Consider the following 22,823-nt stretch of genomic DNA (forward strand, 5'->3'; position numbering starts at 1 on the left):
CGCAAGCACATCCGGGTCACGGAGGAGGGGCAGGGAGAGACGGGAAGTAAAGCCGGCTCCGCCGCGGGGGCGGCGGGGGACGCCCTTAAAGGGGCCGAAGTCGCCACCGGGGCCCCGCCGCCGCCCGCTCGCGCCTCCGTCTCCCCATCTTTTTCCTCCCCAGGCTCCGGAGGGAGGGAGGGACGCGTCACGTCCAAGGCCTAACACTGAGGAGAAACTGAGGCACGACAAGGCGGTGAGGGACCGGGTGCTTCCTCGTGCGTCCCCTGGGTGCTCGGCGTCCATCGGGAGGCGGCGCCTGGAGCCCGGAGTCCCGGCCGCCCAGCCCGGGGCCCGCGGCGGGGAGGCGGCGATGGCAGGGCCCGTGGCCCGCGGGGGCTGAAGGATGACCTGCACTGGCGTGGGGCTCGGCAAACTCTGCTTCGTGCTGTCCGTGGCCTTGGGAGCCTTTCTGCTGCTGCTGCTGCCCCTCCCCCGCCTCCAGGCTCCCTGGGGGGTCTGGGCCCACCAGCCGCCCCGGCCGCCCCCCACCTGCGAGCAGCCAGCCGGCGCCCCTCGGCCCCGGGAGGGGGGCGTGGCCCAGCCCCTGCAGGACGTGCTCCAGCGGCTCCTGGGGGCGCCCGCCGCGCACCCCCGGACGCCCGAGAGGCTGGAGCCTAGGGACATCTTCATCGCCGTGAAGACCACCAAGAAGTATCACAAGTCCCGGCTGGAGCTGCTCTTCCGCACCTGGATCTCCCGGGCGCAGCAGCAGGTTGGATGGATCCCCCTCCCCCATTTCTCTCTGCCGGGGGAAATGGGTCCCAGAGGAGAAGGCACCTCTGGCGAACCCTGAGCGCAGCGGGGTGCCAGGCACATAGTAGGCGGTTCATTCGGGCTTCGTGACTTGATTTAGGTGGCTTTCTCTTCGAGGAGGGGGTGGCACGGAACCTTAGAGTTGGAAGGGACCTCAGAAATTACTCGTTACTAAGTCTGGCACATAATAGGCATTTTATGAGGGGTTCATGACTTGGCTTAGGGGCAACCTCCCCCCGAGGGAGGGGTAACACAGAATCTCAGAGTTGGAAGGGACCCTGAGATAACCTAGCGAGTTTCCCAGCACTCATCACTAAGTTTAGCACATAGGCGCTTCATAAATACTTCTTGACTTTAGGTGGACCTCTTTGAGAACACGTATAACTGCAGTTTTAACAGTATTTCCTGAAGACCTCCAGGGACCCCCATTCTCTGAACATTCCGTTCATCTCTCAGCCCCCACCCCCCACCCCAGGTTGCTTAACCTGACTCCTGCACGCCAGAGTAATGCTCTCTATCTTGTATTTTATTTCTAGCTTACTTTAACAGAAACTGCCTTTTAAATGTGTTATTGCCAAGGCAACAAGCATTTAAGGGCATACTGTTTGGCTGGCACTTTTCCTAAGGGGGTCTGCTTTCAAGGTATGCTCTCTAATGGAGAGGGGCAACATGCAGACGACTCTTAGGGACGTACAAGGTTATATATGGGGGAGAGTAGAAATAATCTCTAGGGAGGACACTAGTATTGGAAGGACCTGGAAAGATTTCTTGGAGAAGGGAGAATTTGAGCTGAGTTTGAAGGAAGCCAAGAGGCAGAAACAAGCAGGGAGAGCATTCCAGGCATGAGCAACAGAGGCAGGGGGAGGTGGAGTTGGAAATTTTCACCTTGTCGATGGGGACTTCAGCAGCTTCCTACATGCTTAACACTGTTCTGGGGGCTGAAGGAGAGAAAAGAGGATGAATAAGATCCTGCCCTCTAGGATCTTACAGTTTAAGAGGGAGAGAAAAAATGTGCATAATCAAATATTTATTAAGCACCTACTATGTACCAGGCATTGTGCTAAACTTATTTATTATGAGTAACTAGACTATAGGTTGTCATAAGGGCATTGGAGAAATAGAGGCTAGAGCTTGTCCATCTGTGTGGAGTAGGGAAGATTTTTTAGTAGATAGTAGAAATCTGGAATCTCTAAGATGTGGCTTCAGATGTGGCCTCAGGCTGGGCACTCCCCCAGTCATGTGACCCTGGGCAAGTCACTTGACCTCAGTCTAGATTTCCTCATTTGTAAGCATTTCAGAGTTGATGTGAGGATAAAACAAAATAACATCTGTGAAGCACTTAGCACTGTTATTGGCATAGTAGACACTTTATAAATGTCATTCTTATTATCATTATTAATCCAGTGAGTGGCATTTAGCTGAAAAATGGGTAGGATGGTGGCTGGCAAAGTATTCCCAAGCATAGGAAATAACATGAACACAGGCATGGATAGAGTGTAGGCCTTGTTCAAGGAGTGGCAAGTCATCCAGATTGGCCGAACCATATATTCTGGTTCATAAAAGAGAAGAAGCAAGGAAAGTAGATTGAGACTGAATTGTGGAAAGTCTTGAATGATTAGGCTAAGGTTGGGGGTGCGTTGTCAACTGTTTTTGAGCAGTAGAATGGTGTAACCAGGCCAGGAGGTTGGTACAGTATTGGAGGATGGATTGATGTCCCTCTGGCATCAGGATTAATGGTTATTCTTTTCTGGCCCCTTTCACCCATGAGAGTTGTTGGGCAAAACGAAGGAGAAAACATTTAGCCAACAGGCTTATAGCTTGGAGTTAGAAAACCTGGATTTTTGTTGAAGAAGTACTGTGATAGTGGAAAGAGGAGTGAATTTGGAGTCTGAGGACCTAGGTTTGAGTGCCAGCTGTGCTACTCCCTTTGTGACCTTGGGCAAGTCACCTTACCTGTAAAATGAGGAATTTGAGCTAGATAACTCCAAGGTTCCTTTCAGTTCCAGATCCTGTGAACAGGTCAGGGAAAGAGCTACATAGGCACATTGTTCAAATTGAATTCTTCCCATCTGTCTTCATGTTTTGGAAAACCGGCTAAATAAATACCTTTATCATAATAGCATAAAATTGCAACACAGTTTTCAAAGAAAAGCATAGCTCCTCTCTTTAATGAAAACGCACTAATTTTTTGACCCTGCTCTGTGAACAGTTCATTTCTTCTGTCAGTACTGGTGGCTTTGTGCATCTTTCCATGAACAGTTTATATCAGTAGAGATGGGGCTCAGACCCAGAAAACATTTTGTGGGTGCCAAGAGATTGGAATAACCCTAGGACTGCCCCAAAACAAAGACCAATCTGTTTCTTCCACTTACCTTTACTCCTAACTGGTCCGAGGACAGGGGTCAGAGAATCTAGAGAAGATGCCCTGCCCCGAGCCAGCATTATGGATTGCTTCAAGATTTGTTAGTGTGTTATTACATTATTTTAATTCAACCTCACAACACCTCTATGAGGGATAGGCATTACAGATGAGGATACTAAGGCTCAGAAAGATTAAATATGTCAGAGTCATGTATCTGGTGAATGCCAGAGGTAAGATTTAAATGTAGATCTCTCCTGAGTCTGTTCTTGAAAACACTGACTAAAACATTGGCAGAGATAAGGACCATTTAAAAGGCAAGCCTTGGTAGGCTGCATAAGCAATCAACAAGGGCCAGTGGCAGTGGGTAGTTCACAGATTCCCAGTAAGATGCCATTTTTTCAACTCTTGGGTCTAATTTTTTTTCTTCCAGACCTTCATCTTCACGGATGGTGAAGACCCAGAGTTACGCCTTCGAGCAGGTAATTAAGTTTTCCATCATATCCTTTCGTACTGAATACTAGCATTACATCTGCCAGGTAATGAGGATAAGGGATGTTTGGCTTCCTTTTCCTACCCAAGAGCTTGGGTACTAGAACAGGTGTAGCTCACGAGAGTGGTGATTGGTTTCTACACAAGAGACACCAGGCCATTGGGTAGAGTCTCCAAGTGCTACTAAGGTTGTCACTGTCCTATTAAAAAAAAGTTACTTTTTAATGAATAAGTCACTTTGACTGCATAGATACCAGAACTAAAATATAAGCCGGTGTAGATTACTGAGCCCTAATGTTTGGCTGGCCTCCAGGATGCCATATGAGCTGGGAGAGTAGAAATAGGCAACAGAATTTACCAAGCACTATTCTCTGCCCACAGAGTTTTCTTTTCTGATTTCCACTTCAGCAGTATTGTCAATTTATGCCATGGCTGGGGTCACGCTGCAGGTCAGGACTTGTGATTTCATTGAGGGATAACTTTCAGTCTTTCATCCACCCTGCAGATTGACAACTCATTTGCATAAAATCATCTAAGAGTTGCTTAGGGGCACGGAATGTTTAAATGACTGGCCAGGGTCACTTAGCTGACCAGAGGCAGGATTTGAATTCAGGTCTTTTGGATTCCAAGGCCAGCCCTCTATCTACTGTACCAAGCTGCTTCTCTTCACATTTCCTACTAAAGTGACATCCTGAAGTAACCCTGGAATTGATTGCCATCTTGCCTTCTCTTCCATTCCCACATCTCTTATTCTGTCCAGGAGATCATGTCATCAACACCAATTGTTCCGCCATGCACACGCGCCAGGCACTCTGCTGCAAGATGTCTGTGGAGTACGACAAGTTCATCGAGTCAGGAAGGAAGTACGTGAGTTGCCAATGCTGAAAGCTAATGGGGGTCACTCAGGAAACCCCAGAAATCCCAGCCATCAGTTCCTAAGACAGCTTGTTTTGATGGTCCTTCATCCCCCGACTCAGTTGCCAGAGCTAAACAGCTGGGCTTATGGAGGCTGCCAAGAGTAATAGTTCCCACCCTACCTAAAGGGGTTCTTTCCTTCTTATCCTTTGCAGATGGTTCTGCCATGTGGATGATGACAATTATGTGAACCCCAAAGGGCTCCTACAGCTGCTCTCTGGTTTCTCCCCAAGTCAGGATGTCTATGTGGGACGACCTAGTCTGGACCACCCTATTGAGGCGGCTGACAGAGCCCAGGGAAGTGGAACCGTGAGTGATCTAGAATGGGAGATCAGGGTAGGAAGGTGGGAAAGGGAACAACTGAGAGAACTCAAGGCTAGGAAGAGAGGAATCCGGGAAGCCACTTGCCTTTCTTACCTGTATGACCTTGGGCAAGTCATCCAACCCCCATGGGCTTCCCCTGTAAGGTGAGGGAGTTGGACTAAGTGCCCTCCAGATTCCCTTTGGGCTCCAAGCCTTTCATCTAGGATCTGATTGGACTAAGGAGGGCTTCTTGAAAGTAGGAGAAACAGAAGAGCATTTAGTAGCAGGAGGGAAAAGGCTGGAGAGAAATGTTCCAGGAAGCTGAAAGCCAGATGAGGGCATCCCAGAGCAGCTAGATCTGAAAAGGAAGAGGCTGGACCAAGAACCTAGAACCTGACCAGGGGAAAATTATTGCTTTTCAAACAAAATAGGAGCTAGAGAGGAAGCTTGGGGGACAGAAGGTGATACGGAGAACATTTTTTCCTGCCAGAGACTGGGATCTCCAGGGCTCATATTTATGTCTTAAAAGAGCTTTGTGCTCTTATGAAGTACTTTCATGTGCATCACCCTCTTTGTTGCTATGAGCTTGGTGGAGTAGATACTCTTGTCCCCATTTTACCAAGAGAAGACTAAGGCTCAGAGGAATTATGTCTCACACCAGAGCTTGAACCTAGATCCCCTCCTTCAGTTCCAGTGCTGTTTCTACCCAACAGTGCTGTGTCAGACCAGGAACTCCAGACAAAGGGCAGGCTCTGGGAAGTGAATTGGTGGAGAGGGAAAGGTGAGGTCTGGTGTGCCAGCCCTAAGGAACGTAGCCTTTCACCCACCAGCCCTTGATGTTGGCTTCTCTCTGCTTGCCTCCCAGGCGTCTACAGTCAAGTTCTGGTTTGCCACAGGAGGAGCTGGGTTCTGTATCAGCAGAGGTCTTGCCCTCAAAATGAGTCCTTGGGCCAGGTGAGTGGGAGCCTCTGGGCTTCCCAGCTCCAAGCAGCCATCTCAGGACAGGCGGGAAGGGCAGGCGCAGGCATGTTCTGAACGACCTCTCCCCTTCCCTGCAGCCTGGGCAACTTCATCAGCACTGCTGAGAAGGTCAGACTTCCTGATGACTGCACCATTGGCTATATCATCGAAGGGCTGCTGCAGGTGAAACTCTTGCATAGCACCCTCTTCCACTCCCACCTGGAGAACTTGCAGAGGCTGCCGGCTGACACCCTGCTCAGACAGGTACTATACCCAGGCCCTGCCATACTGGCCAGCCCTCTGTTTTAGGGGTTTCTCTCTTTTGAATCTGTAGCCAGCTCTCTGCTACCTGGGGTCATGCTCCTTGGAAATGACTATCTCCCTTGGGTGACTGTCTCTTTGAATCTCTGTTTCAAGTGAGTTGTTCCCTCAACTTGGCCTTGAACCCTGTTGAACTGACTCTCCATCTTCTGGAGGGACAAATAAATTTGCTGCCAGGTGTCTTGGCTGAGGCAGGAAGGAGAAGGGAGAGTGAAATCTTTCTCCTTTCACCACTCCCCCCACCTTGGGCCCGACTCCACAGTTGCTCTTTAAATTCACAAATCTGCTGTATTTTAAAGGTCACCCAAGAGCATGCATATTTCATTAACATCTTGTGAGTACTTTCTGGGCTGGAGAGTTGCTCAAAGATTAACCTTCTTTTACGTATGGGGAAACTAAGGGCAGGGACTTGCCTGGGGTCACATAGCTACTAAGAATCTGAAGCAGGATTTGAACTCTGGTATTCTGGTTTCCAAACCCTGTACTCCATCCACCACAACACTTTGCCTAACAAAACCTAGAAGAGATAAATATCGATTCAGCAAATACTTATTCAGTACTTATGGCTTTGCTTATTACCCAGGATACAAAAACAAAACAAATAGCCATTCCTCATCTCAGTGAGCTGATGCTCAAGTGGGATGATGGAGTTTTTAAACAGACAATACAATGTGATTTAAAGAGGAAAAGAGAACTAGGGGTACCTGGGAAAGCTTCCTATAGGAGGCTCTTGAAGAAAGGATTCTGAGGTAAACTGAGGAGTATGCACTCCCAGCATGAGGGCAGACTCTGAACAAGGTCATGGAGGCAGGAGAAGGAACACCAGTTACACAGGACAGCACAGACGGCCTGCTCAGCTGGAATGAGGAGCGTGTGAGGGGGAAGAGTGTAAAATAAGTGGCTTATGAAGGCCTTTCAGTGCCTGCTAACGACTTTGGTTTTTGCCCTTGAGTCACTCAGTTTGATGTGGAGCTATAGAACTGTTTATCATTTTGGTGGTTGTGTGGAAGGTGGGTAGTAGAAGGTAGGAAGCCCAGTGAGGTGTTTGTCCCTATAGTCCAGGCAGCTTCATAAAAGACACCTCGGAGACCTTCGTTGGAGAGGCCACCAAGAGTTGCAGAGTTGATTGTGTTGTGTTCCTACATGCAAGAAGAAATACCATTTCATGGCAAGCTGAGTTACCCCATCTTTCAGTGCTCATAATGAGTGTAACAAACCATGCAGATGTGGAGATCATACACTAAAGTCTGGAAGGAACCTCAGAGGCCAACCAGTGTAGCCTCATTTTACAGAGAAGGAAACTGAGGCCCAGGGAGGTCGTTACTTCACTAAGGTCACATGGGTAGTAAGGACACCTTATAAAGTCAAGATTTGAATCCAAATCCTCAACTCTAAATCCAGACAAAGCAAAACAATCTTTAAACAGCTTAGATTTTGTTGAGGGAAGCCACGTGTACACACATGGACATATATGAGGTAATTTTGAGGGAAGAAAGACTAGCAGTTAGGGTGAACCAGGAGAATCTTCATGTGCTTCAGTTGAGTTGATTCTGAGGAGAAAGAACATTTCAGATGTGGGGAGACAGCCAATGAAAAGGCATAGAAATGGGTGATGGGGTGTCTTGTATGTGAAACAGTAGGAAGGTCGGTGTTGCTGGCCTCTAAGATGTGTGAAGGGGAATGATACATGATAGGGCTGGAAAGAAGGTACGTTGGAGCCAGGTTGTGAATCAGTCAGTCCACAAGTATTAAGCACCTACTGTGTGCCAGGCATTGGACAAACTCTCCACAATACAAGTACAAAGAATGAAACAACCACTACTTGCAAGAAGTTTACATTCTAAGGGCTTCAGATGCCAAATAGAGGAATTTCTGTTTGATCTTAGAGGCAATAGGGAGCTACTGGAGTTTGAGTGGAAGAGCATTTTAGGAACATTACTTTGGCACTAGAGAGAAATTTTCGATGGGGCTGCCAAATAGGAGGCCATCACAGTCCAGGAGGTAAGGAGAGCCTGAATAAGGGTGGTGTCCAGCAGAATTAAGAGATAACAAACTCTGATAACAAATTAGACATGTGGGGTGGGGAATAGAGGAATTGAGGATGATTCCAAGGTAGAAAACCTGGGTGCTTGGAAGGATGGTAATTGCCCAATAGAAACAGGTAGCTTAGGAGGGGAATTGGGGGCTGAGAGGATACAGGGCAGATAAGTCCTGTTTGGGACATGTGGTACTTAAAATGCTATTGGACATCCAGTTGAAAATGTCCAGTAGCCAGTTAGTGATGTGAGATTAGCCTGCAGGAGAGACACAAAGGCTAGATGTACCAATTTGGGAGGCATCTGCATGGAGGTGGTAATTACACCCATGGGAGCTGATGAGATCACCAGATGAGAGAGTGTAAAGAGAGAAGATTAGAGGGTCCAAGGCAGAGCCTGGGGGTAACACCCACAGTTGGGGTTGGAATGTAGGAGATGATTCAAGAAAGGAGCCTGAAAAGGAGGGGTCAGAGTACCACAAAGACCTAGAGAAGAGAGGGCGGTCAGCAGGGCCAGATTCTATGTGGTAGACAAGAAGGACAGAGAAAAAACTGTCAAATGGGGCAAATTTGAGTGAACCTGGAAATTGGGTTGCCTGGGGCTCTTAATTGTGAAGAAATACAGCCAGCAAGAGGAGTCTTGAGGGGGTGTTGGTAGGATGGGGGGAATGTGGTTGTGTTTGTAGGCATTGAAGAATGAGCCGGGAGTAAATGTTTGTTGAAGGGAGAAGAGAATGCTTCAGGGGTTGCCATGATAGCCATGAGTGATTTGATGGAAAGGGCATTGACTCTGGAGCTAGAGAACCCAAGTGCAAACCCTGCCTTCAGCTCTTACTACCTTTCTGGCCTTGGAGAAATCCCTTCTCCTGACTGGACCTCAGTTTCCTCATCTATAAAATGAGTTGGAATAGATTGGCTTCTGAGGCTCCTTCTATGTGTAACATCTATAATTCTGCATGCAAGAGGGATGATACTTGTTCTATTTAGTCCCAGAGAACTAGGAACAATGGGAAGAAATCACAAAGAGGCAAATTAAGGCTCACAGTCAGGAAATACTTTAAACAATTAGAACTATCCAAAATTGGAACAGATCTTGAGAAGGGATGGTTTTCTTCTCGTTTTGGGAGGTCTTCAATTTTGAGAGGATTACATGTGAAGAATGTTGTAGTGTGTACATTTTGAGCTGGATGGCTACTGAGATCTCTTCCGCTTCTCAAATTCTGTGAGTGAACAAATGCAGACTCAGTAATGCATTATTATGTTTGTTATCTGAAGACCAGCCTGGCTGAATTTGGAGAGGCTCACTACCAGAGCAGCCACAAACAGGATGATGTAGTTTTGGGTTACAGCCCTTCCCAAAGACTGTCTGCCATGTCCCAGAGGGATTGCAGTCTTCATTGGTGAAAGGAGGACCCATACCAATGGAATTATATGTTGAAATATACCCTGAATACTCAGTGACCTTAGTCACAAAGGTAGCATTTGGCAAAAACTATGTTGAAAATATGGTTTATTTAAATAATTATTTTAAATTATGTAATTATTTAAATGATTATTTAAATCTTTATTTTTGTTCATTGTTATTTTCTATTAAACATATACTTGAAGGTGTCTAGGGAATTGTAGATTTCTCAAAAGTCTCATGTGTTTACATCACAAGTATTTTATTCAAAAGAAAAGGCAGAAGCCACTAGATATAGTGGTGGGTGTAGAACAGTGTCATACAAAAAAAAGCAGCTTGACTGTCTTAACAGACAGGAACAACTGGTTACAGATGTCTCAGTTCTTTCAGAATTAGCTGCATGTGTGCTGTCAGATCGTCAACTGGGTAAAGAAAACATCAGTGTAAAACTGGATTAGGAAATAGGATAAAGACACTCTGCCTGATGATTAAAGCTACGCCAATCCAACCTGTTTAAGAGGGCTGTTTAAACTCTGAAAAACAGGAAATGGACCAAAGTAAATATATTAAATCTGTCACTACTTTAAGTTTAACTTTTGCCAAACAGTGCATATACATGAGCAGGCTAGAAAAGCCTGGAAAATACTTCAGTACTTGGGAAAAGAGCACATGAGAATCGATCATTTGCTTCCCAACCAATTTGCCTGCTTTTTCATATTTTCAACATCTTTGTGAAAATGATCTATACGTACTTTTTGGGTGTCCTTGATGAAAACATGAGAATTGAATAGGCAGGCTTTCAAAGAAGCTGACCACATTATTGCATAATACAGTTGTCTGAGAAGTGTAGAGAATTTGAAATTATGTCTGTTATTTACTTTTTAACATTTTAAAATTGTGAAAAAGAAAGTTGTATTTGAAATCAAGAATCTATTTCAGCTTGGGTTTTTTTATAATTAAATTTAACTTGGTAGTATTAACCGCTTTCTTCTGTGTATTTTTAAAATGTTCCATTGATACTCTTTTCTTTTTCTTCTTTTTTAAATCACTATTATTGGCCATTAGGGTTTTTTCAGTAGTTCATTTGTGGCTATTTCTTTTTTCTGATACTGGCTTATTTAAATTCTCTATTTCTTGTTCTAATAATCTGAGCATATTTTTTTTGCAAATATTCATCCATTTCATTTGTTAATTTTTTTCCCCCTGGCATATACTTCTTAGGCAGTATAGTTGCTGATGTTTCCCTTCATTTCCTCTTCATTTGTTGTGAGATCTCTCATTTCATTTTTTATATCAGCAATTTGGTTTTTCTCTTTTGTCTAGTGTATTTCATTAGTTTAAAATGTAGCACCTAGTTTTATCTGTCAGTTCGGTAGAGTTTGTTTTTGTTTATCTCTGATTTCTATCTCTGTTTAGTTAAGGGAAGGGGTGTGATGCATTGCTTTTTAATTGTGGAATTGTTCCATTCCTTGATCTGTTCTTTCTCTTTTTTGAGAGAAAGCGTTTGAAGGTATAAATTTTTTCCTCAGGATTGCTTTAAGCTGCATACCAGTAAACTATCTCAGTTATTTTCTTTGCTGAAATTAGATGATTTGTACTTTGACCCACCAGTGCTTTGTGATTAAATTATTTAGTGGCAGCTAGAGCAATGGACCTGGAATCAGGAAGACCTGAGTTTACCTCCAGTCTCAGACATTTACTGGCTCTTTGATCCTGGGCAAGTCACTTAACCTCTCTCTGCCTCAGTTTCCTCATCTCTAAAACAGGGGTGATAATAATAGCATGTCCCAGGGTGGTTGTTATTGTTTTTTAAATAAGTTTTTTAAAAAAATATTTTCTCTTTTTTATATGACCATGGTTATCCCACCTGTCCTTTTTCTTTGCCCTCCCAGAGAGCCAACTCATGAATGACAATAGTACTTTTTTAGAGAGGAAAAAAATCAGCACAGTATTTATACATTTTTAGTGTATATCACCAGTGGACCTTCTACCTCCACGAAGGGGTAGGTTGGGGGTGTCTTCTCGTATCTCTTCCTTTGAGTCCTATTTGATCTTTTATCATTTTGCGACATTTACTTTTTTTTTGTACGTCATTCTTTCATTTGCAATGTTGTAGTTACTAGCATATTGTTTTCCTGACTCTTCTTACTTCGCTCTTACAGATCTTTCCATGCTTTTCTGTATTCATCACACGTATCATTTTCTTACAGCACAGTAATATTCCATTACATTCCTAACGTACCATATTTTGTTTAGTCCCTCTCCAATTGATAGGCATCTACTTTGTTTCTAATTCTTTCCAGTTCCAGATTGCATTCCGAAATGGTTATACCATTTCATAGCTCCAGCAACAGTGTATTAACATTTCTAACTTTCCACAGCCCATCCAACAGTGACTGTTACTATTTTGTGTCATTTTTGCTAATTTGTAGGATATGAAGTAAAACTTCAGGATTGTTTTGATTTGCTTTTCTCATTATTAATGATTTGGACCATTTTTTCATATGGTTGTGAATACTTATCAGTTCTTTTAAGAATGGTTTGTTCATATCCTTTGACCATTTTTCTGTTCAGGAAATTGTTTCTTCTCAGGATTGTTGTGGGGATCAAATGAGATATTTATTAAGCACTTCGCACACTTTAAAGTGCCCAATAATGTTAGCTATTGGTATTAGTGGTAGTCACCTCCATTTAATCTAAATCCTTTCTCCAAATAGCCTTTATTCTAATTTTTGTCTGCTTTTTTGCGTTTATGAGATTTTTATGCCCTACTACATGGTCAGTTTTTGCAGATCTGCCATGTGCCACTGAAAAATCATTTATAGCTTTAAATTCCATTCGGGTCCTTAACTTCTTTATTATTTATCTTTTCAAAAATGTTTGATTAGGACATAAAGGGGCACATTGAGGTCTCTAGCTGTTTTAGTCTTGCTGTCTATTTTCCCCTCTGTTAATACTAGCTAGCAATTATATAGCGCTTTAAGGTATGCAAAGTACTTTACACGAGTTTTCATTTAGTCGTCACAACCACCTTGTCAGGTAGGCGCTATTATTATACCCATTTTATAGATGAGTATACGGAGTTTGAGAGAAGGCAGGATTTAAAATTGGTCTTCAAGACTCCAAGTCACTAGACTTTTCCCACTGTACTACCAGGCTGCCTAATCTTTAATTTGATTAACTTCCCTGTTTAAGAATTTAGGTGCTATGCCATCGGGTATGTATATATTAAGTGCTGATAATATTTCAGTATCTATAGTGTTTTTACGTATTATGTAGTTTCTCAGCTTATCTCTTTTAACCATGCCTATTTTTGTTTTTGCTTTGAGATCATGATTGCTACCTCCTGCTTTCAAAAAATTCTCCTGAAGTATAAGAAATTCTATGGTGCTCCTCATTTCAGTCCTTTGTGAATCTTTGTTTCACATGTGTTGCTTGTAACAGTGTCCTGTTGGATTCTGCATTAACATCCATTATGCTGCCCTTTACTTTATGAATGAACTAATCCCATTCAGGTTTCCTGTTATGATTGCTAATCATGTATTTCCCTGTCATATCACTTCGTACTTTTTCCTCTTTTTCCCCACAACCTATTCCCCTCTTGTTACAAAGGAGGGTGGTGAAGAAAGGAAGGAATGTGATCAAAACCGGTGCAATATTGTAATTAGTCTGCTTCCATTGTGTTCCTCGTCTTCCTCTCTCCCCCTAACCAGCCCTCTTCACCAGTTCTTAAACTTTCTTTCTTTTAATCTTTGCAATCCATTCTCTGAAGCTTAAGTTTGTTTTCCCTGTGTCTTTCCTCTTGACACTATCAAAACAGAACCAAACTGCTCATAGTAGCTGCTCTATTTGTCCTGACTTCCTCTGTAACTCTTGGGGACTTTAGGAATTATAAGAAACATTTGTCTTCACTCCCTCTATTAGAATGTAAGTACTTGCTCATTGTTAAGCCTCTTTCCATTGTTCAGTGTTTCCAATTCAAATTTTTGCCCTCCTCTGGTATTCTAAACCCAAGTGTTTAAAATTCCTCTCTTCCATTAAAGGTCTTTTTATTGTTTTTGCTTTGTATTTTTATCTTTTGCATTTTGCAATCTCATTCTAAAATTTTTCTCCCCTACTTATATTATAAATGCGCTGCCAAGTCTTGTTGTAGTCCTGACTTTAGTTCCTTGGCTCCTGAAAACGCTCTTACTGACTGGTTGTAGTATTTTTTCTTTGACCTGGAAGCTGTATAGTTTAACTGTGGCATTCATGGGAATATTCATTTTATGGTATCTTTCAGAAAGTGACCTGGTAGAATCTATTTTTACTTCTTCTGGTTCTAGTCAATCTGGGCAGCTCCCGTTTATGATTTTTGTGAATCTTTTAAATAGGCTTTTTTGAGGAATATTTGGGGAGGTCATGGTTTTCAGGGAGTGTGGAGAGTCTTAAGCTATCTCTCCACCTATTTTCTAGTTGCTTAGTTGTTTTCATTAGTAGATACCTTAGATTTTCTCCAATTTTTGTCAATCTTTTGCTGCTTTTTTTTTTTTTGGAAGGGGGAAGGCAAGGCAATTGGGGTTAAGTGACTTGCCCAAGGTCACACAGCTAGTAAGTGTGTCAAGTATCTGAGGCTGGATTTGAATTCAGGTCCTCCTGATTCCAGGGCCAGTGCTCTATTCACTGCACCACCTACCTGCCCCCATCTTTTGCTTTTTAAAAAAAAATTTATTCTACGTTTTTGTTCTCATGGAGTCGTTGAGTTCTTTCTGTTCGTTCTCTTCAAATTCTCAAGGAGTCTACTTTGGTAAGGTTTCCACTTCCTGTTCTTAGCTATTCTTCCAGTTCTTTCCTCCATAACTCTTATTTTGCATATTCCATTTTTTTTAATCTCAGGCTTCTTGTAGTCCTGGTGCTATGCTAGTAGTTTTTGTTGAGTTTCTTCTGGGTTTGTTGACCCAGTTTCTTGTGGGCATCTCTTGACCCATAACATTTCTTCATTGTATTCAGTGGCCTCCTGTTCCTCTTGTCTCTGGCTTCAGTTCTTAACTTGACTTTTCATGCCAGAGCCAGGCATCACCCCTTCCCAAGCTCTTGAATAGGGTAGTCAGGCCTCATTTGGTCTTGACTTTTCATTCCTGACGCTAGCTTCCACCTCCCAGGTCCGTCTGCTTTCACCATGCAGGCAGGTTTTAGTGTCCCCCTTCAGAACACTTACTCCCACCCTCCTACTTCCCCCAGAGCCTCTGGTCAGAAGGTACAGTGAGCCTGCCCTCTGAGATCATGCTGGCTTTCTGGGCAGCATGACTCTGCTAGTGCTTGAAGCTTCTAGCTCTCTCTTTATGCAGTACTAGGCTGGAAGAAGGTGCAGACTGATGTTATTCTTTGGATTTCTTGATCATTATGCAATTTGGTGCCTCCTTATTAGAGTACAGACTGTTTGTCACATAGACTCTTTGTGCTCAACCTGTGGTAGAGCCTTCCAAGCTTGTATTGTTCTGAACAGCCACAGTTGGACATGTGTGGGACAGCGACCCTTCCCCAAATTACGTTCAGAGGCTTCTCAAGGTAGAAAGTAGAAAGGAATTTTATTGCTTTCTCATGAGAAAGGATGCCACCCAAGCGGGGTGTTCTGTTTATGTTTTACATTTATTCGGTCTAAATAAATGGGCACATCCCCTGAACAGAGTACAGGAGAGTACAAAGGACTCAGATGGACTCCAGTCCTTTTATTGACTTCTCCTGCCAGGCTCTTCATTGGCCACATGTAAGAATTAGACACAAATGCGCCCAAACCTCTGACCTTTCACCCGACCTGAGGACTGGTTTCTGCTAGGTCAGAGCTCTGACTGGAAGTAGTTCCGATCAGTCACCTGACTTACATTCTGCTAAAGCTGGGGTGGGGGAGGGGCAGAAGGACGCCTTCTGTGGAAACACAACCCTTCCCCCCCTCTCTTACAGACACGTTATGCATTGACTGCCAAATGTTGTCATTTTGGTCCTTTTTGAGTACAAAAGACAACAACCAACCAGTATTTGGGGAACTGCGCTTCTTACGACTTTTCAAGCTGCTATCTTCATAAGAAGTCCTTTTCTCCTTGTCTTTGCATGTTGCTCAGTCAGGCATTGGTTCCATTTACTTCTGTGGCCCTGCTAGGTTTAATTGGGATGCCAGAAAGCGCAGTGGTCAGGCTTCATGCCCAGCTCACCTAAGACTGGTGCTTGGGTGCCAGCCTGGACCTGTCTCCTGCTGTGGCTCCCAGTGCCATTTTTACATAAGCATTTAGCTTGGGCAGAACAAGATACAACTTTGAAGGCTCTCAGACATGGTGTCTCATGCAAATTAATAATAATAATAGCATTTTTGTAGGGCTTCAGTTTGCAGAGTGCTTCATAGTTATGTTCATTTTGCCCTGGGAGGTAGAAGTTATTGTCATACTTACTTTACAGATGAGGAAGCTAAAGCAGAGAGATGGTGAGTGACTTACCCAGGATCATTATGGCTAGCCAGTGTCCAAGATCGAATTTGAATTTAGATCTTCCCGACTCCAGACCCAGCACTGTCCGCTAACTGTGAGAGTCAGCCAGATTACAGAGATGAGCGTATTCAATAACATGCTGACTTGAAACTAAACAAGAGGTAAAACAAGAAATCAGACGCTCACCAAAGATGCTTTACCTGCGTGTTGGATTCTCTTCTCTAAGGAATTCTCTGCCTGTGGCAGCTTCTCCAAATGCTTCTATTTATAGATAATATCATACGGAAGCATCTAGCTTTTGAACGTTGCACAGTCCCTTCAGCGAGGTACACATTTTATATGACAGAGATTGTCCAACCATTCACATAGGATGAACTAAATTCATGGACAAACTTACATGACCTAGACTGACGTGGTTGTCGGGATAGCCTTCCTTGGAGCCAGTCTATCTCTTGTCTTGTACAGATGCTTCAAGTGAATAGTAGCAGAGGAAGGGCTCTGGCCAGGCCATATGTGAGGAAGGTATGAGGTGCTTTCCATGACTCCATTGACTTTGCTGTCCCAGAAATCCTATTTAAATTTATATCCTTCCCCTAATTCTATACGGGTACAAATCATAGACTTATCACGATGTCTGAAGAGCCAAAATTACAACTAACTCAAAGGGAAAAAGAAAGACATATGGTAGGCATAAGCAGTTGTTGCATGTTGCTAAAGATGACTTGTGATGGACAAGTGCCATAAAAGGAATCTGAGAGAAATAGGTGAGCTACACATGTCAAGAGCAAGATGCAACAGATGTCCGGTCTTCCATTGGTAGGCCCAAGATAGAGTAAACAGAGAAAGGAAGCCAGGGTGTGAAATCTGTGCACTGTAGGACTTGGGGAGAGATATGGACAAGAATTAGACACAAAGTCATTGGGAATAGTCAGCTACATCAATGGATGGTATGCCCACAAGAAGATATTGGATCTCACCAGGGATTTGCAGAGCTTGATACTTTGTTTCAAGGCTAGGTCGGTTTTAGAGTTGTGTGTAAAAGGGAGCTCTGTTAAGATCTCTAGGGGAAATGAAGGGGGTCAGTAGCTGCTCAAACCTTTCACTAGGGGGCAGCAGTGGTCTGTGTGGCTGCCTAATACCTAAGCAGCCTGTACAATAAAAATCACTCTTAATGCCAAAAAGGGACTTCAGATCATCTAGTGATAGGAGTGGGTATACGGTTTGCTGAGCTAATGCCTCAGGAAAAAAGTTTCATTTTTACAGTCCTGATTTTAAAAACTAAGTTTCTGTAGTTTGCTAAATAAAAAATTATGTCTTTAGGAGTCAGTATTCTATAAATATTTGCCTAAAAAAAATTAAATATCCTGGGTCCACACATAACAAAATGTACTGAACATGCCTGTGCATCTAGTACAGCTTCATCTTACAGATGAGGAGGTGAGTTAATGGCAGAGCCAGGATTTGAACCTAGGTTTCTTGACTCAGAATCATTGAATGTTAGAGATGGGAAGGAACACACAAGTTATCTAGCCCATCTTCCTTTTTTTTTTTTCCACAAATGATAAAATTGAGACCCAGGGGTTTCAGTCAACAAATGCTTATTAAGCACTTACTGTATCCCAGACACCATTTCAGTGACTTCTCTAAGATCTTAACTCACAGATAGATATCAGAGACCAAACTTGAGCTCCTGGCCCTCACTCCAGTGTCTTTTCTTCCACATCATGGGAGCTTAAATGTAGACTGAGCATTTTACAGTTAAGAAGTTTTGGCAAACTAACAGTGCTGGGGTAACCCATGTTCTCTTTGTGATTTGAGATTGGAGGAAGGTAGGAAAAGAATATAGTTAACCATTAGCCACAGAATGCCAGTTTTGGGGAGCAAAGTGTGTGTGTGTGTGTGTGTGTTTGCGAAGCTTTATCTACTGTACCATCCTCACAGATTGTCGTGTACACTCAAACTTTAATGGATTCTCATGTCCACAGACAGTCACTATCGGGGTGAGCCAGGTCTCTTATGTTGTTCAGTCATATCCAATTCTTTGTGACCCCATAGCCCAACTGTTTGTGGGGTTTTCTTGGCAAAGATACTGGAGTGCTTTGCTGCCACTTCCTTCCCCACTTTTATGCAGGCAGTGGTTAAATGACTTGCCCAGGGTCACACAGCTAGTAGTTCTGAGCTCAGATTTCAACTCTGGTCTTTCTGACTCTAGGCCCAGTTATTTATCCACTGTGTCACCTAGCTGTCTGGATCTCTGGTAGCAGAACAGATATATAATAGTGTTAGAATTTTGCTGGAAGGCCCTATTTCCTGTATCATTTTATTGTGCGCAAAACACCCAATGCTTGGTGCTAGGTTATGCTAGGCCAGGGGTAGGGAACCTGTGGCTTTCTTGGTCCTTGAGTAGAGGCTTTTGACTGAGTGTGCAAGTTTTATAGAATAGATCCTTTTATTAAGGTGATTTGTTCTGTAAAGCTTTCTGTTTTCTTTAGTAATTCTAATTTCTGGCTACCTTTTATTTATCCTTTGGGACCTTTTATTCAGAGTAACTGTCTTAAACACACAATGTATTCACATCAACTTTTCAACATTAAAACCTGCATCCTTTTTTTGTTATAAATTTTTTTTTATTATTATGAAATTGACAAATGTCAACAAAAATGAACTGTCCTACATAAAAACAAAAAGACATTAATCTTTACCATGTATAGCTTAATTTGAGCTTTCTAGAAAAATGTTTAAAATTTAGTATAGTAGTTCTAACACTGTTTACTTGTCTATGTCCCTTCTGAACTTCTTTCTGCTCTCTTTTGTGTAATTTTTAATGATTTGTTTTTTCCTTATTTTAGTAATCAATATAACTTTTGCTCCTACTCCCATTGACTGCCTTAAAATGTATAGGAACAAATATAGCAGCATCCCTGGGTCAAAGGTAAAAGACCAGGGTCCCTCACAACAATGACATCATAGGTCTGGTCCCTAGTAAAATCTTGCATTCTTATTCAGTGACACAAAAGCACATTTTACCATTTACCCCTCAGTGTGGCTACACCTTCCACCAATACATATAAAAACCACAGGAGTCACTGTGAGAATAATTTATCCCTTGTCCATCAGTTAGCCAGAATGACCTTCCCTAGGTAGATCTGCAGGCCTTCTCAGCTTCATGGGGCCAGGGACCAGAGCCACCTCCATGCCCCAATGAGAAATCAGAGCAAGACTTTATGATCACATGAAATCATTTTGTACCACAAGCATTTATTAAGCACCTAAAATGTATAAGACAATATTTGAGGTGCTAGGGGTGAAACAGGTTTCTACCCTCTAAGAGCCAGCATTTGCCATTTTAGTCCTGCTTGTTTTCATTCTCCCTTCTCTCCCTCTCTTTGACTGTTGCTCTTTGTGTACCTTTGGCACTTCCTTTGGGTGGGGAGGAGGCTTGTTGAATCCTTCCTTGTAAAGCAGTACAACACTGGATATGGTCCTGGAAAACCTTGTCCTCCAGAGAGAGGGGCCACCATCTCCTTTTGTCTCAAAGTCTGGCTCTTTACAGCCCCAGGGAGAATCAGTAAATACAGTAGGACAACTATTTATTTTTTTCACACACAAAAAATGTTTCTTAAAGCCAGACTTACAGGGGCATGTTACCAGGAGAGATTAAACAGCAGTAACCTAGATCTGCTGTTATACGTCCCCAGAAAGTTGAAATTCACAGCCTCAGTGCATGAAGCATTTTGCAGGACTGTTGAAGCTCCCTAACTCCTTCACCTTGGCTCTGTACTGTCTAAACCATCCTCTCTAGGTCTGTGTCTTCTGGCAAGCTTGTCAATAGTGATTACTTTCAAGAAGTACTGTAGCAGTTTCTTGGGGCTTCTCCCAAAATGAAGGTGGCACTGAGTGAGGATCCAGAAGTTCACAACCATTCAAACTCAGAAGGTTCCCCTCAAGGCTAGAAGGAGCCCTCTCAGGATCAGCTGTGCTCAGGAAGGAAGTAAAACTGAAGAGGCAGCCAGAGGCCTGAGGCAGGACATATGCCTACTTCCATATGCTAGTGGTCACCATGTGGCCTCACAGCACTTTCCAGAGAAGGAGTCTTATGGGCTATATGCTCTAGAGAGAGAAAGGATGAGATAAAGAGAACAGAAGTTATTCGCCTTTTTAACCAATGCAGTATTCTGCCTCCGTGCTAGATGGAAGGTACTGGCACATTTATATATCAACAAATCCTAAGATGCACTTTCTAAAGCTTGCCTAAAATAATCAAATTGATTAGTATGGTCTCTGAAGGGAAGGGAGCCCTGTTGGCACCCTGAGGGCCCACAAGAGTCCTGCATGTTGTAAATACTCCTTTTCACATGTAGAGCTAGGGACCAGACCTATGATGTCACTGTTGTGAGGAACCCTGGTCTTCCATCCAACCCTGAGAAGTTAAGTGACTTGCCTAGAGTCACACAGCCACCATGTGTCAGAGGCAGGACTTTAATCAGGTCTTCATAGCTCTGCGGTTGGTTTTCCATCTGCTCCAAGCTGCCTTTCTTCAATAGCCAGTGTATACAAAATAATAAAAGAACCAGATTTTTTAAAAAAGGAGTGTTTTCCCTAGGGGGCTCTAGATTCATGACTTGAACCCATATTCTGATGCTTGAGTGGAGGCTGTCTTAGTCATGCTGGTTTTAGCCTAAGCAAAAATGTTCGTTCATGACCAGACTGTCTTTTGAGATAGACAAGTGCACATGTTGTTATCCCCATCTTACAAATGAGAAACTTGAGCCTTAGAGAGGCGACATCATCAGTCTCGTAGTAAACAGTGGAACAAGGACTTAAATACAGGCCTTCAGATTCCTGGTCATACCACTCCACTATTCCCTTCCCATCCACAAATATAGCTCTGACTCCCTCATGTTAAATCCAGGATGGCCCAGTCACTGAGGATTATCCTATAGAAAAAGCAGGAGTTCAGCCCCTCAGGCTTCTTCCTGCCAGTCGCTGCCAAGTCAGGCACAGGTTCTCACCATCTGCTCTCTGCCTCTTCCAGATCACCCTGAGCTATGGGGGCCCAGAGAATCGGAGGAACGTGGTGAGTGTGGGTGGTGCCTTCAGCCTGCAGCAGGACCCCACAAGGTGAGTGTACATACGTACGTATGTACGTACGTACGTACGTACGTACGTGTGTGTGTGTGTGTGTGTGTGTGTGTGTGTGTGTGTGTGTGTAGAAGTGGGTTACCAGTGAAAGTGATCTGGGACAGTTCTGGTCTCCCAGGGTCCTAATCAGCTACTGTCTCCTCTCTTCAGGTTTAAATCCATCCATTGCCTTCTCTACCCAGACACTACTTGGTGTCCCCTGAAGAAGCCACTGTGACACCTAACCCAGTAAGTGTCTGGTTTTGGAAGCAAACCTGTCCTCAGGCATGAATGATCCTGTCTGTGGGGAGCAGAGAAAATGGACTTGCCGGCTTCTGCCAAGGAGAACCACCTGTGCCCTCATCAGACACCAGCAATCCTGTGGAACCTGTTGAAGCCTTTCTCTCCTGCTTCTCCCATGTTCACAGGCTTCTTCAGGGTCGTTTATCTGATCTGGAGAACCAAGCATTAGCTAGAGGTGCCTCTCCACATAGCCAGATTTGGGAGCATGCTCATTGCTCACCCAGGGGCTCTGTGGAGAGAGCCAGGGAAGGAAAATATGAGGTCCCTGCCCTGGAAGAGATCACACCCCAGATTATCACACAGAGAAGGAAAGGCAGATGTGGTCTGTCAGGGCCAAGGGGCCCATGCACCAGCAGCCCCCTTCTACAGCTTGGTAGAAACACAGGATGGGGCCTTGGTTTACTGAACCTCCAGATAGAGCTCTGAGCCGTTTGTCCTAGGGACCTTGGAGCAGCCTTTACTGACCAGAGCCTTTGATCAGCCACCCTTTGAGGTGGACCTTTGAGCCACTGGCCCTTGAGGGGCCTGAAGACTGGATGAGCTACAGGCCAGGATTTCATTTTTTTTTTCAAGGGCAGCCTAGGACCATTCAGGGTTGGGCTATCCCTGAAGCAGGTGCAGGTTTGGGGAGAGCCTGGTGATGACAAGGCAGCAGCAGTTCCCCTTCTCAATAGCTACCTCTGAGTCCCTCTCAAAGGTCACTGGGGGTATGGATGAGGACCAGATACAATCCTTAGCTTTCTGGTTCCCTCAGACTTCTTCCCAGCCCTAATGGGGCACTGAGGGGAAGCTAAGGAACGTTGTCCTGCCCTGAACCTGAGCCAGGGTTTAAAAATCAGGCTTTTCCCACAATCTGCCCCTTGTTTTCCACTTGTCCCTTACCCCTTGAATCTTCCAAGAACTGGGTGGAGTGGGAAGGAAAGGGTGTGTCGTCATCACTCCTCCCTGCCCCCCAAGCTAATTCAGCCAGTATCGAGGGTCCCTAGACACCCACAGCCAGAGAGCCCATCAACCCAACCAGTTCATTTTTTCAGCCAAATAAATAATATTTAAAGTTCATATTAACTCATTCTGTGACTGCCATTGGCTCTATTAGCCCTCTCTAATAGCAGTAGTGATATTTGTATTGTGCTTTAAGGTTTGCAAAGTGCTGCATGGGTGTTATTGCATTTGATCCTAACAAAATCCATGCTTTTAAGTTCTGGGCTCTGGATGGGAGGCCCACAGGGTTACCTCCCTTTCCTGGCCTCTTAGGAACTGTATTAGGACTAGGCCTTAGAAGTTCCATGCACTACCCTTCCAACTCCCTAATCCAGTTTCCACCCACCAACAGCAGGGCACTTAGGTCCCTCTGGGCTC

General features: G+C 44.0%; 1 protein-coding gene across 1 annotated transcript; it reads left to right on the plus strand.

The window, feature by feature from the left end:
* The first annotated feature begins 53 nt into the window (after window positions 1-53).
* On the plus strand, window positions 54-22,529 carry RFNG (RFNG O-fucosylpeptide 3-beta-N-acetylglucosaminyltransferase). Its single transcript, XM_036757439.1, has 8 exons — window positions 54-754; window positions 3,588-3,636; window positions 4,407-4,509; window positions 4,717-4,870; window positions 5,730-5,818; window positions 5,923-6,088; window positions 21,076-21,161; window positions 21,333-22,529. The coding sequence occupies exons 1-8, from the start codon at window positions 386-388 to the stop codon at window positions 21,397-21,399; spliced, it is 1,083 nt and encodes a 360-aa protein (XP_036613334.1). The 5' UTR covers window positions 54-385; the 3' UTR covers window positions 21,400-22,529.
* Window positions 22,530-22,823: the final 294 nt, after the last annotated feature.

The sequence above is a fragment of the Trichosurus vulpecula genome, chromosome 4 (genome assembly GCF_011100635.1).
Source record: "Trichosurus vulpecula isolate mTriVul1 chromosome 4, mTriVul1.pri, whole genome shotgun sequence".
In the NCBI taxonomy this organism is placed as follows: Eukaryota; Metazoa; Chordata; class Mammalia; order Diprotodontia; family Phalangeridae; genus Trichosurus; species Trichosurus vulpecula.

Bases quoted from the DNA above. Each gene is read 5' to 3' on its own strand.
- RFNG (XM_036757439.1), top strand. From the start codon at position 386: ATGACCTGCACTGGCGTGGGGCTCGGCAAACTCTGCTTCGTGCTGTCC. The intron at 4,871-5,729 runs GTGAGTGATCTA...CTTGCCTCCCAG, and splicing joins GAGCCCAGGGAAGTGGAACC to GCGTCTACAGTCAAGTTCTG. The intron at 5,819-5,922 runs GTGAGTGGGAGC...CCTTCCCTGCAG, and splicing joins AAAATGAGTCCTTGGGCCAG to CCTGGGCAACTTCATCAGCA.